This window comes from Anguilla anguilla, chromosome 9, assembly GCF_013347855.1.
Source record: "Anguilla anguilla isolate fAngAng1 chromosome 9, fAngAng1.pri, whole genome shotgun sequence".
Classification (NCBI taxonomy): domain Eukaryota; kingdom Metazoa; phylum Chordata; class Actinopteri; order Anguilliformes; family Anguillidae; genus Anguilla; species Anguilla anguilla.
The window spans coordinates 25259465-25274428 of NC_049209.1; the positions used below are offsets into that span (position 1 = coordinate 25259465).

The 14964-nt window shown below is 42.5% G+C and overlaps 1 protein-coding gene across 5 annotated transcripts in view; it reads right to left on the reverse strand.

The window, feature by feature from the left end:
• Positions 1-958: 958 nt before the first annotated feature.
• mink1 (misshapen-like kinase 1) overlaps positions 959-14964 on the reverse strand; it is a 49194-nt gene continuing 35188 nt past the window's right edge. For all 5 annotated transcript variants that reach the window (XM_035433909.1, XM_035433911.1, XM_035433910.1 and 2 more), the window contains 9 exons: positions 14661-14772; positions 14078-14233; positions 13491-13634; positions 12867-13001; positions 11633-11733; positions 11274-11423; positions 10313-10472; positions 10009-10148; positions 959-9354 (listed from right to left, as the gene is read on the reverse strand). In XM_035433909.1, coding sequence (XP_035289800.1) covers positions 9271-9354; positions 10009-10148; positions 10313-10472; positions 11274-11423; positions 11633-11733; positions 12867-13001; positions 13491-13634; positions 14078-14233; positions 14661-14772 — 1182 coding nt within the window. In that variant the 3' untranslated portion in view covers positions 959-9270. The remainder of the gene's footprint in view (positions 9355-10008; positions 10149-10312; positions 10473-11273; positions 11424-11632; positions 11734-12866; positions 13002-13490; positions 13635-14077; positions 14234-14660; positions 14773-14964) is intronic.

Genomic DNA, 14964 nt, shown 5'->3' on the forward strand with positions numbered 1-14964 from the left:
ATACCATTCTGTGATCCCAGAGGCTCCCGATTTGCATTGCTCCTGATTTATAAGCAATTATATTTCCCCTGCTATTATGTAAGTCCCTGAAAAGAGGCATGCAGGGTTAGAAACGCGCTCAAGCCGGAGCTGCAGGATTTTTGTTGTCATTCGGCACTTGTTTGATAAAAGCAGTTGGTTACACATGTAAACCACCTTACCTGGTTTTTTAGGTCTGAATTTCAGATGTTGAGGTGAAAGATTATGAATTGGGTGCTCAACCTGTATATGATAACACCAATGTCAAAGATTTGGAGGGCATGGGAATCGTTGTTCCTGTTCTGAATACATTTTTATGGTGCAACAGCATCTTGGACATCTCATGGCCATCTCAGCCACATGAGACTCATCTAAGCAATCCTGTGGCCTGTTCAAAAACAGCCGTAGTCAGAGTTACAATTTCATCAGTCCGGTCAATCCTCAAAAGCAGCTACATTCAGGGAGCACTTGGTTTTCCCCGAGAGCTAAACGAGCTCACTGTCACCACCTAGGGTATAAATCTACTTTAGTGCTGCACAAAGGAAGTAACCATGCTAATTTTAAAGATCAAATAGGTTATTTCTTCATTTAGAATACAAACATGATTGGCTGTCAGAACATATGGACAAAGCAGATCAAATAAGACTACTTTTCAAGGTGTAGGAAAACATAGCAAGGGGTCCCAGGGGCTAGTAGATCTCTCCAACTATCTTTTGAGGTGACATTTTCATATTACCTGGATGTAATTCTCAACAGAAGCTAAGCAGGTATGAAAATGCACTGAATGAATTAATGCATTGTAGATTTAATGCATTTAAGGGTTGACCCTTAAAACTGACAATGACAAAGGAATAATCATTTTACATGTTTCTCAGTCAGTGATACTGTACACAATTAAAAGCATCTGAAGACTGATAGTAACCAAATAAATCACTCACAGTTTAAACAGAGATCGAAGTATTTATTTATTTTTTAAGGACTTTACAGACTCATGAGTTCATTCAGCACAATCTTGTAAGACTTGAAAATTCATTAGTCTACTCTATTAAATACAATCAATCATGAAAGGGTTTTCCCCCTCATAAAAAGGAACGAAACACACATTAAAAAGACATCTTGTTTTTTTTTTTCCAAAAGGACTTTACAAAAGAAAAAATAGAATAATCAACCCATCAAAGAGGATACAAACTCCGCTTTTAAAATGTCAATGTTAACCTCTTCCGGCTCACTACAGTACAGCAAAATGAGGAAAATCATAATTCCATTCACATATTGATTGTAAATTTTTACAAAAAGGTAGAGCTTAATTTTGTATGAATATATATCTATACATAGTCTATCAGTTTCTGGCATTTACTACAGCAGATTTTTTGAACCAAACTTCACAGCAGCCATCAGCAGCCCATTGGTTGTGCTCAGATAAAAAAATCTCAGTGGGACGCGCAGCACTAAAGTGGCCAAATTCCATTTATGTGAAAAAGAGGAAAGAAAACCATCCCTTAAATCTAAGAATTTATTATAAAACAATTATTAGTGTTTTAGATTTTTAAATCACTCAAAGGACTCCTAGGACCTGACAGTAAGTTCAGAGAGCTTTATGTGTTAACAGAGTGACTGCTGGGGGTTATGGACAGCTGATATTTTCATCATATTTTTATCCAAGATGGAACACGTACAGTGACTGAATGAGTAAGAATACACTTATCTGACTGAGCAGCGTATTAATAAAAAAAATTAAAAAAAGAGTAGCTGACAAGGAAACGGCACCACTTCCAAATTAGAGGTGTTAAAGCCAAATCACTTCTAAACTTGGCAGATCTGTAGCTACCCTAATGTAGGTTCACTTAGTATCTTATGCATATACATTTTGTTTTAGGCCAAATATCCATTTTTGAAAGATTGCACATTTTATGTCAGAGTCTATTTTCCAAATGTCCTACAATATCTGTCTACTGATATTCTAAATATGTTATTCCTCAAACCTGATTGGGCCCAACTTCACAGTAAGACACATATCCACATATGGAATGCTATGGTAATATGGCACGTTCACGGCCACCGGGTGGCGTAAGGTGACGTAAGGCACACTTTGTTCATTATCGGTTTGTCTTAATTCCTTGTTGCGACTTCCTCATGGAGTCCGTTTGGAAACATTCTTAGGTACAAATTTTAGCTGAGAATTAAATTTCCAAGCTTGCGGCCAATTCTCATTTGCGCCACTGAGATTATTTTGTGAACACAACCTCAGATCCTAACAACCCCAAAGTCATTTTATTTGAAGAAAGAAAATTGGGAGGCAAAGACTCAAACACTATATTGAAATATAACTCTAGCTGTAGGGGCACACTGATTTAGCAAAATTAATCCGCAAATGCAACAGATATGGATTTGGGGAAAAAAAAAGCATGCACTCTTTTTCAGATTGCTATGTTGGGGGAAAGTTAATGTGTAAACATGAGTTTGATTAGAGGAACATTAAGTGGTCTTTTTCATAGACTAGAGGGACCAGTGCCCCCTGATGTTTTGTGAATAAGCAGCAGAATAAGAGTTCATAAATTTTCTGAATATAAGTTCAGGACTACGGGATATGGGGCTGGGGACAGACACTGATTTACATTCATATCAGCAAGGCCGCTGTTCAAATGCACAACTGCCATTCACGGTGACGTACAGTATGCACAAATTCTTAGCCCAAGAATATATTCATGCAAATATTTTGAAAATTTAGAGTGAGATTGCTTTCAACTCTCTGAAGAGTACTTGAAATGAGAAATAAGTGTTTAAGCATCATATGACAGTCATATTGCTGTTAGGGAACTATAAACTACACCTTACTATTTATGTTTGCAGTGTACGACCTGCTGGCATTGTCAGAGTGTGCTTGCATTTAAAAATCTAAACAGCCGGGGATTCACCTGTGTGCAGCAATCCTGGTTGACTACTTAACAGTTTTGATTCTCCCAATGCTGTGTGTGAGAGTACAATTCACACAAAATCAGGCAGCTTGTTATGGTTACATTACTGTACATTACATTCAGTGCAATACAAGTGTACATATGCTTTCTGTAACAATTTGAAACTACAGAACGGAGATCTGGGAACCACAGAGTGAATTTACCTCTTAATGGGAGATTAAGCGAAGATTAAAGGAGCTATCGAATCTTAGGATCAGCTAACCTGTGACAACAGTAACACACTTAGTTCCCTAAATCTATGCGAGTTTTAAAACACACATGTATACACTTGAATGAAAGTTGTTCCCGGGGAAGTCCCAGTTGAACATATTGTAAACTGCCCCTCGTGTCTCCCAACCCAGTCACCCTTTAAAATATTGTACAACAAACCATTCATAATTAGCAGACCTGACATATTTTTTTAGATCTGAACACATAAGGGGAAAGTTATCGGTTTTAGTCAAGCATCTGCTTACTCCAAGACCAATCTGCACTAAAATCTGAAGCACAGGATATGTGAACACACATACATGCACGTAAACACACACACACACCATCATGTAGACCTAAATCTACACAATAAAACTGCCTCAAATAAATTGCCTATCCCATATTTACTGTAATGCACCAATGGTAATAAAAAAGAACTTTAAAATTCTTTATAAACTTACGAAAAAACTGGCCTCATTTAGAAATCTGTTGAGTTCAAATCACAAGCAATCAGCCACCAATAATGAACAAATTTAAAACCGAAAATATTGGTCACATCACCTCTAAGAATGCATCTCAAATTTAAATCCTTGCACACTTTTCTTCCTTTGTAATTTATTTATTTTCTTTAAATATCCACTCTATTTCAACCATGCCTGTTAGATCTGATAAATACTCAAAATCAAACAATAAGACCCTGTGTCAAACCTCCCCTGGTTTTCACCCAAACACAAATGCAAATCACATTATGGCTTACGTTGACTGGTTATGGTTTGCACTACCATTGCTAGGCAGTGTTAGTGCAACATTGCTTTCTTCCACAAAATAGACCGCATCCACCGTCCCTGCATGTTTGTTGCCCTCTGCTGGCATCTTAGGGAAATTACACTTAACATGACGCCACAACAGCAGAGTTCAAGGCTGCTCTAAGCAAAAAACATATATCAGTACATTTTCAGCAGGAACCAGCCCCTTTCTACAGCAGAGCATCCCACCATAACTGGCTGTTGCAGGTTGCCCTGCACACAAATACACACGTATACTCCCAGAACGTGGACTAAAAACATCTATGATTTATAGTTGAAACAACAATGAATTTTGACAAATTGATATTGCCTGAATCAATCCCCGCACAATCCTCTATACCTCTTCCATTTCTGATGTTACAAAACTCCCATAAACCAAGATGTGTTGTGTGATAAATGTGAACTTCATCTGAGGAAAGCCTCATAGCTCAGGAGTGTTAATATGTGCTAATTATTGATCTCTGAATTTATGCTGAGCATTATAAACACAGGTTTGTGCCTGCCAGTTTTTTTATCAGATAAAGTGCACTTTATGATACTCCCATTCCAAGGCACTGCATTAACTATAAACCTGGCAGTCTGGACAAACTCATAAACACAAATCACTATGGCTAACTGAGATTAGGGTGGAGTTTAAGGTAAACTGAAATATGGATACAGTTGCACGTTATCTGTGCAACTTACTGGCAAAGATCAGCATCAAACAGGTGTATATGACCATTTCTTAATAAATTTACTACTGCACATTATGTCCAATGCAATACATTCAGGATAATAACTGCAAATAAGATCTGATTGAGTGTGGAATACTACTTCATTACAGAATTTAAAACAAGAATACATTCAGACATATGCACCCACATGTAAATAAACATGTACTGGATAAAAAACAAAACTAGAAGCAGATTTTTTTTGTTATTTTTAAAATACTGTTATTACATCCTATGAAATGTAACTAACAATTCCAGTTTTCAGTCTTCTGATGTTTAGTCACAGAAACAGAACCATTTGGTGATTGCTAGATTATCTACTATAATGTTGTAATAGTGTCACTAAAAGAACATTTGTGCCAAGGCCTCCAGGGCAAGTAGATTATCCCATTACACCATGGTCACTTGCAAAAACTTTAAATGAACATTCACTTTATCTTGTTGAATGTTTTGTATTCAAAAAAATGTTAAGCAAAACAGATACACATAGATATGACCTAGCAACCACAAGCTCATGTTACTCCTGCTCATTCTGGTCAGGTAGCAAGGAACCATGCTAGGTTCGCTGTCACTTGCGTAACTTTAAATTATATTTGATCTTGGGTCAAAACGGTCTCAGTATGTTTTCCATCATGGATAGTTAGCTAGCCATATACTCAATTTGCTTCAAAACTGCAGGCATACTTTTGTAGCAGAATTGTAGGGAAGCTGTCTTCATTCGATGTGATGAGACGGGAGCCAACATACACTACATGGCCAAAAGTATGTGGACACCTGGCATCCAACATCTCATACAAAATTATGGGCATTAATATAGAGTTGGTCCACCCTTTGCTGCTATAACAACCTCCACGCTTCTGGGAAGGCTTTAGCCTAAGGCTTTATACAGGGATATACTAGATGTTGGAGCATTGCTGCAGGGATTTACTTCCATTCGGCCAGAAGCGCATTAGTGGGGTCAGGCACTGATTGGGCGATTAGGCCTGGCTCACAGTTGGCTTTCAAACGGATCCCAAACGTGTTGGATGGCGTTGAGGTCAGGGCTCTGCGCAGGCCAGTCAAGTTCTTCCACACCGTTCTCAACAAAACAATTTCTAAATGGACCTCACTGTGTGCTAGGGGGCATTGTCATGCTGAAACAGGAAAAGGGCCTTCCCCAAACTGCTGGGGAAGAACAGAATTGTCTAGAATATAATTGTATGCTGTCGCTTTAAGATATGCCTTCACTGGAACTAAGGGGCCTAGCCCAAACCAAAAAAAACAGCCAAGGGGAGTCCACATACATTCGGTCATATAGTGTACCTTAACATATCATACTTTGTGGACACTCACCAAACTGAATAAATATGGCACTTATACACACCAAGCTGCTTAGCTAGTTTAAGTGTGGATGTAATTAGTGTAAAATAAGTGTTCTTTATCATACATTTCAGCTTCTGCAATCACAAGTTGACCTTGTATCAACGGTAGCCGGCGTATGAATTTAGAACGGTGATCAGACCGTTTGACTGGACCTACTTGCCACAGTTGTGCAGTTATCAGTTTTTAACTTGCATCTTCCAGCCAATCAGAACCACATATTCACCTAGACCATGGTATAACTGGGGATAAGATGCTGCTGTTGTCACATTTGAGATGGAAATTAGATGGTATCCAACAGATAAAGTAAAATGTACATTTTTTTTTCATCAATATATTCCATATTTTCCAGAGCACCTCAGATTAAAATATGAAATGTGAAGACACCTATGTCCCATCCCAATTTTATCAACCCTGAAGACCACTCTCCTCCTTTGCTTCCTGTGATGATCCCATTTTATAAGAACACATCTGATAGAGAAGATCCGGATGATACTTTAAGCATAATATTGCTTCGGTGCCACAGAATATTTGTGCTCAACAAGATAAGCGCAAATTAAATACTAATGGAAAAAAGTGCTAAATATGTAATTTTACAATCCATTCTGTGCTGTTTATTCACGTTAGGCACGGGTATGATTCAAGTGCTTCTAGTTAAGACATAAATATTCTATAAAAAGACACAATGTCATATTTAAAAAGTCCCCCAAGCAAAAAAAAAGAAAAACTTAAATAAAATGAAATGAAAGTATATATGATATTTTCAACTTTGGTTTGGAAAACAATACATATAGTTAATAAGAATGCAGACATATGCTTGTCAGTATATATCACACACACTCACTCACACACACACTTTGACCATATATATTTTTGCCATATATCCTAATAAATATTCTGAAATAAAAGTGTTTGAAGTGTAAACCCCACTAAAAGCCCACTAAGCTGTCCTCTCATAGCAAGCAAACTGCAGAGCGGTCACAGCCAGCGCAGTGTCACCACAGGGTGAGACACTGCATGGCCACTAGGGTTGGGCCGATGTAAAAAATTTCAAACCGGTTTGATATTAAGCCAAATACCGGACCGAACCGGACCGGTAATTTTACCAGTAGGTGTCGCACGTGACTCAGCCGCTCCTGAGTGGAACTGTAACGCCAATTTTGATCCCAGCTGCAAAAATGACCCGGGTGAGGCAATGACATTCTAAAACGGCTGTTATGTGATGTAGTTAACGTTTCATAACAGCCTCCGTTGCTATGCGGACTCTGCCAGCCATGATACATCCTGTTGCGATAAAGATTCTAAGACAACTCAGCAATTTCTCTGGTTTAAAGGTTTATTTTCCAGCCTGAAATGCGATGGTATTAGTAAATGGCTAAACATGTCATCTAACTTGCTAGTTGACTATCTCCCTGGATATAAATTAAATGTTTTTAACATAAAATAATAATAATAAATGCGATTTTATCCACGGAAATGGCTATACAAAAAGGCAAAATAAATGTCGTGGTCTACTGAAATTTGATCTCCTTGTTGCTGGCCACTAAATTGCGCACGGCCTGTCAATCTCAGACACTAGTGGCTCCGTTTATAAACAAACATAATATTATGTTAATCACGTTGTCATATTGCTTATTACTAATGCAATACAAATTGGCTTTAGCGCCGTTGGCACAGGTTGCTGATGTAGGCTACTTTTTAATTTGCCAGAACCTCCCATAATGACAAATGTCGGTTCAGTCGGTTCCCATAAAATCAAACCGGTTTAAGCTCGTACACCGGACCGGACCGGCAAAACCGGAAACCGACCCAACCCTAATGGCCACAGCCTCGTTACTCCACAACAAACCCCACTGAGCCCCCAGAACTCCAGCTCTCACCCAGGCACAGTCAGTAAACACTGCACTGTGAATGCATTTTCAAAAGGGTTATGCTTTTCCCTACAGCTACACGCTGTGCAGAGGGCAGGGCTGAGCAATTAAGTTTAATTCTGATTTAGCGTGAATTCCCTCCGAAGCGCATTTCGTTTCTAAAAATCCCATGATTCCCACCTTACTGCCAGGCCTCCTGTGTCACTCTTCACGTCAGTCTCAAACTTCACCCTGAAGCCAACAATAAAATAGCTGAACATAAACGCCCTCTTCAAACTACATAAACTCACAATGGATAATAACAAATACAGCTATAGTGTAATAGGTAATCTCAAGATATTTACAGATAAAATTAACTAGAAAAAGTCTCAATGAATAAACTATTTATTACTGATATTCCTCTGACCTCTTATTCTCACAGAAACAAACAATGCAATAAAATAACCCAGCTGGTCCATCTGACACGCAAGGCTCCATGCAGTGCACGGACGATCTGCACTTATTGCAGTAGAGAGCTCCCTTTGCAATTTCCCCATCTGTGAGCACAAATTGGTTTCATAGGGAAATTTCTTCCATTTACCCAACAGATCATAATACTGAACATTCAGTACAAACAAAATATATATGAAAAAAACACTCAACCGTGAAGCACATGCCCTTCTGCAGTTTCAGCTATTACCAAAGATGCTGAAGAACGTTAGCCGCTTTGCTATGATACTCCACATCAGTAGGGGGACCCACTGCCAGACACTTCAAGGCCATTTCCTCTATGCTAGGGCAACCTCATGACAGGCTTGCCTTTTCTGAAAATGTTTGTAACATTGTGCCTCTAAGCATGTCTCCATATCTCTGTTTCGCTAACCAAAAACAATCGCTCTGAAAGATGCTGTGGGTCTCGGACCAAATGAAGAACAGGAATATTATAAACATTTAAGTAACCAGGTGCCCAACCGTGGAAGTAACACATCAGAGGTACAACATGACAGAAATATGTACAACTGTATTTGTGCTTTGTGTAATATTTTGGCTTTCCATCGATCAAGGTGGTGGACAATATGAACAGAGAATGCGAATTGTTCAGTGGCGAGGTGCCTCGGTCGGACAGAGAGCCTGAGTTGGCCATTGGGGTACGGAGACAGCACGCTGAAATCGGATGAGAGAGGCGAGGAGCTCAGGAGACAATGGGTGTAAGACGGGGGTGATTCTCTCTGTGTGCACCTCGGCCCCCCCGCCCCCCCACCTCGCTCTCCTACGCAGGGAGGAGGGAGCCCGTTCTCTCAGCCAGGCAGACAGACACACGGACGATCGCACAGACAGACAGGGGGACGCGGCCGCCTCCGCTTCACCAGTTCATGATGCAGTTCCTGTTCAAAGTCATGAAGTAGACCTGGCTGCTGCCCCCAGAACGCACAGAGGCAAAGAACACCTGGGAGGGGGAGAATGTCATGAAATAACAACACCTGCAGGCAATAAAAACATGGCCTCCACATTAGTGCTTGTGAGCGGAGCCTCTTCAGAGCCCCTGCTTAAACGTAAGCTGGGAAGAACACGTATATCAGAACAGATATCAGAAACAATATTCTGTGAGTTCAGACTCTACTGCCAGTGCACAAGTATCTACTTCCTGTGTGTGTGTGTGTGAGTATGTGTGTGAGTGTGAGTGTGTGTGCGTGTGTGTGCGTGAGTGTGAGAGCATGTCCCAAGTGCAATCGTGTACTGTGTATTTGTGAGTGAAATTGAACACTGTCCATGAACAGCATAGAGTTTAATCTGCAGCATATACATTGTGTGTGGCAATACTGTATGTACACTTGTGTCTGTGTGAACTTCTATATGCTTGTCACTCATCGTACATATTATGTACAATGAGGTTCACCATGTATGTATTTTTCTGGTTTTCTTATGTAGTTCTTATGTACATAATACATGTACCAGAATGTGAGTTTGAGCTGTGGACAACACAATGCACCCTAATAGTGTGTATGTGAGTGTGTGTGTGTGTGTGTGTGTGTGAGTGTGAGAGCGTGTCTCTGCATGTGTGTATGTGTGCATGCGTGTGCGTATGTGAATTGTGTCTGACCTTGTCATTTCTCTCACACAGGAACTTGAGTCTCTGGGCTCTCTTGTGCATGAAGACTCCATCCAGGTGGCCGGTCTCCACAGAGCGGATCTCTATGGCTTTCTCCCCCCAGCCCATGATCTGATTGGAGCAGATATGAGCTGCAGGAGAGAGAAAGAGAGAGAAAGACAGAGACAGGAGAAAAGAAAAAACAGAGAGGGATTCTACAACACACTGAGTTTCAACAAACATGAGAAACGTACGCACACACACAGCAGGGGCCCACGCAAGCATGCTGGTCTGCGGGCCTCTCCGGGGGTCTCACCGACAGAGGTGGGCATCTCGCCCCACTGCAGCACCACGTCCTTGATGATGCGCCCGTAGGTGTTGACGTAGACGCCCTCGTCCTCGTAGCAGAGCAGCATCTCCATGCCGTCCGAGCTGGGCAGGAACACGATGGCGTGGGGCATCACCTGGCTCTGGATCTGCGGGCGAGGGAGGAGGAACCGGAACGTTCTCTCAGCTGTTCCTCTGGAAACACTTACTCAACAGCTACCGTTTCATGACGCCCTTTTTGCAGAAGTCATTACAAGAAGCTTGATAAGACGCAACTTAATTTGCTACTTCCTGTTTTGTAACCCATGTGGCTATTTTTTTTTTGGGACATGATAAAGTAAAGCAATTCAAGTTAACTTTGTTGCCTTTTCAGAACAGAAAATGCTGCCAGCAGCTTTAACTCCTCAGCTTCAACTTAGGCAGTTGATTTTGGATGCATTTCTACGTAGCCAATTAATTTTATTTTTGTGCATTCTATTTTTACATATTTTTCCATCTGACGTTCTTGGCACAGAGTCCACTCCAGAGAAAAACGGGAGACATACAAATTAGGAGTCAAGCAGCCAAAAACAGCTGTCATGTGCTCTTTGCTGTCTGCAGCAGAGGGAGAGGGGTGGAGCTGGAGCTGCATTCTGTCACATATACTGGATGAATGAATCACATGTATTGAGACAGATGTCCCTGGCATAGATTCATACTGCTTGAATGACTTGTGTTCTTGGGCGTCATGGTCAGTGTGCTATTTGAACAACACACAAACACTCAGAAGCCATGACTGTATGCACTGTTTGAATGTTTTCATGACTCACATACAGGGATGTAGATGTCATAGTTGAATGTACTGTTGTACTTGTGACTTGCATGTCCCAGTTGCACGTGCCTGTATGCCATGAATGCATTACACAGACACATACGGACTGTGGGCTGCATGGACAGTTTGGAAGACTCACGTGTACAGGGATGTAGATATCATAGTTGTTTCCTGAGTCCACGTCAATGGCGTGGAACCCTGCGCTGGACCCATAAATGACCTTTAACCTCTGACCCTCCTCTACTGTCAGGTCAACCAGCTGAGGCCTGTGTGGCAGGTCACCAAAGGACTGGGAGAGACAGAAAAGGCAAGACCGAGAGGGAGGGAAAAGGGGTGGGAGAGACACAGTTACTGTGCACCGTTTTAATGGTCTAGAAATACAACTGCACTGTGTTAGTCATGCCCGTTATAATTAAATCAAGACAGAAAGGAACAGAGAGACAATGCAAAGGGACAGGCTAACAGAGTCAGTCAGAATCTGCCAATCGGAATCCGTACCTTGAAAGCCATGAACTTATGATAAGGCTTAGGAGCCCAGGCATACACCTCCACTGCATTCTTCAGAGCGATCACCAGGAACTTGATTCTCTCGTATTTCACTACAGAGATGGAGAGAGAAGTGAGCGCGACAAGAACAGAAACATAATAGCCTTTCACATCTTTTATAAACACTCGCACCACGCATCACGACCAGCTCAGCATTACTGTTCACAACTATCCCACAACTATCTATGCAGAAGGGGGTAAATGCTCTATTCTGACAATAAGATCACATTTCATTTGCAGATCACTTTTCAGGCCTCAGGTTCAAAGTATAATAAGAATATTCAAAAACTTGTGCAAAATTAGAAAAAAAAACAGAAAATGACAAAACTAGGTCAATAAAAATGAATGAAAGAAAATGAAATACTAAAATACTGTTCTAAAAATATATTTTAAAGTGACATGGATCTGGAGACAGTACTACTCTAGGGATTGTCAATGAATGCATTGCATTTTCCAACTTCTGAGAGCCTTGCACACAGAAATTTGTACGATGTAACTCACGCTGCAGTATGTTAGAATGGATCTTTTCTATCCCTCCTTCACTCGTCCACTTTTTAGCGCACTCTCCCCTCCCTCACTCACCCACTTTGTACTGCACACACCCCTCCCTCACTCACCCACTTTGTAGTGCGCACACCCCTCCCTCACTCACCCACTTTGTAGTGCGCACACTCCTCCCTCACTCACCCACTTTGTAGTGCACACACCCCTCCCTCACTCCCCTCCCACTTAGTAGTGCACACACCCCTCCCTCACTCACCCACTGTGTAGTGCGCACACCCCTCCCTCACTCACCCACTTTGTAGTGCGCACACCCCTCCCTCACTCACCCACTTAGTACTGCACACACCCCTCCCTCACTCACCCACTGTGTAGTGCGCACACCCCTCCCTCACTCACCCACTTTGTAGAGCACACACCCCTCCCTCACTCACCCACTTTGTAGTGCACACACCCCTCCCTCACTCCCCTCCCACTTAGTAGTGCACACACCCCTCCCTCACTCACCCACTGTGTAGTGCGCACACCCCTCCCTCACTCACCCACTTTGTAGAGCACACACCCCTCCCTCACTCACCCACTTTGTAGTGCACACACCCCTCCCTCACTCCCCTCCCACTTTGTAGTGCACACACCCCTCCCTCACTCACCCACTTAGTAGTGCACACACCCCTCCCTCACTTACCCACTTTGTAGTGCACACACCCCTCCATCTCCCCCACGGTGGTCCAGCCTTGCTTCTTCTCCACCTCAGGGTCATTGTGCAGGATCTTGTTGCGTAGCCAGGCCAGGTAGTACACGCGCACCTTGTTCTTCTTACCTGAGTGGGCAAGAATGCAGGCATCTGTCACATGCACTGTACACCACGGTTGTGAAGGCTTAGGCCTGCCATCTCTGTGAGAAGATGCTTGCCAATATATCTTGAATCCAAAAATAGTTGAAGAGATAAAAAGGGCATAGGCTTAGTGCTAGCCGGTATTTAGGTCATTCAAGATAAAAAAGGTTCTCTTGCTACTGGGGTCTCCGTATGAGGTTGTGTATGGATGATACCATGTATGCTCAGTATTTTTTTAAGGTTACAGACCATTACTGCCGTTTTGGAACGCCCAATATGGTATTTGGTATTCGCTAGCTGCACTCATTGCTCTGACAATAAGAGTGAATGGGCATACATGAAACATCCTTTAACTGCAAGAGTTGCCAGTTATAGGAGGCATTAATGGGAGGGTGAGGAGGGTCCAATGGGCCCTTAGCCTCCCCTTTCCAGCATCTCTGCCAGCAGCCCTATTAAGGAGGCAGTGCTAATGACCTGATATGGTGATGAGCAGGTTGAGCCCCTCCAGGACGTCCATCTGCTGGAACCGGCGGGAGTTGATGAGGGGGTACACCTTCCCCTGTCCACTGCGGTCCAGCAGCTTTAGCCCGTTTTCAGTACCCACCAGTAGATTCACCCCTAGAGAACCCCCCCACACACACACAGGCACACACAAACACACACAAAATCACATTAATATCCACCATTCATTTTATAGTACATCAGTACATAGTATTACAGTACATCACTCTCTGTCCAAGCCTATTACCACACAACCTGTTTTCTACACTCCCTAACCCAACATCTGTCTGCTACACTACTAACCTCACTCCTCCTATCTCCTATGCTCCCTGACCACACTCCTTCTGTCGGCTACACTCCTAACCTCACTCCTCCTGTCTCCTATGCTCCCTGACCACACTCCTTCTGTCGGCTACACTCCTAACCTCACTCCTCCTGTCTCCTACGCTCCCTAACCTCACTCCTCCTGTCAGCTACACTCTTAACCTCACTCGTCTTGCCTGCTGCACTCCCTAACGTCACCCATCCCTACACCTCTTTGGCCCTCCATCCCCGCTCACCCCACAGAGCAGCGCACAGGATCTCGGAGTTGAACCTCTTCTTGTACTTGCGGATCTCGGGGGTGTCGCTGTGGGGGCGGGTGTTGGTCGGGTTCACGTTCACCATCGAGCCTTTCCTCACCTCCAGCTTCAGCTGCTCGAACCTGGAGCCCAAGCCTGTGGAGAGCAGGCAGGGGACAGGGAAAGAGAGCTGTAGATTGAGATGCACAACTGCTGTCCGTAGACATTCATTGGGCTATCCTGCAACATACAGACAGACAGCTAGCACATCTTGTGAAGAGTCAAAATCTTATCATCTATCAATCTAATCTTGGGCCTTATCAAAGACACAAACAGGTGACATTACATAAGAGGGTTTCTCAATGGTGAACACTGCACATTACTAGTTACAGTATGTGTGTGTTTGTGTGTGTATGTGTGTGCAAAAAATTCTGGGCATATCGCACACCCTTTGTGTCTGCGTGTGTGTCTGTGTGTGCATATGCTTGACATACAGACATGTTCTTTGAATATATACAATGTATACAATATATATATATATACAAAAAGCAGACAAAAATTATGCGCATCAGTGTTCACCCACCTGCTGCACTGATGGGCTCTCCCGCCCCTCCTGGTGTTTGGTACATCCCAAGATCAACAAAGGTAGTGAAGGAAGATTTACCGGATGCTTTGACCAATCCCCTAGACTGATACTGAAAGAGAGTGTGTGAGGTCAGCACTGCTCATCTGGGGGCGAACAGAACTTTTACCAGTTGGTTCATAGAAATAAAGCACAACAACTAAACAAATGTAACTAAACACCACTGGCATGCATGCACTGCTTCGATATCCAAGCAAAAATGCAGGTGGTTCACAAAACACGTTTATTCAGGGCTGGAATTGGA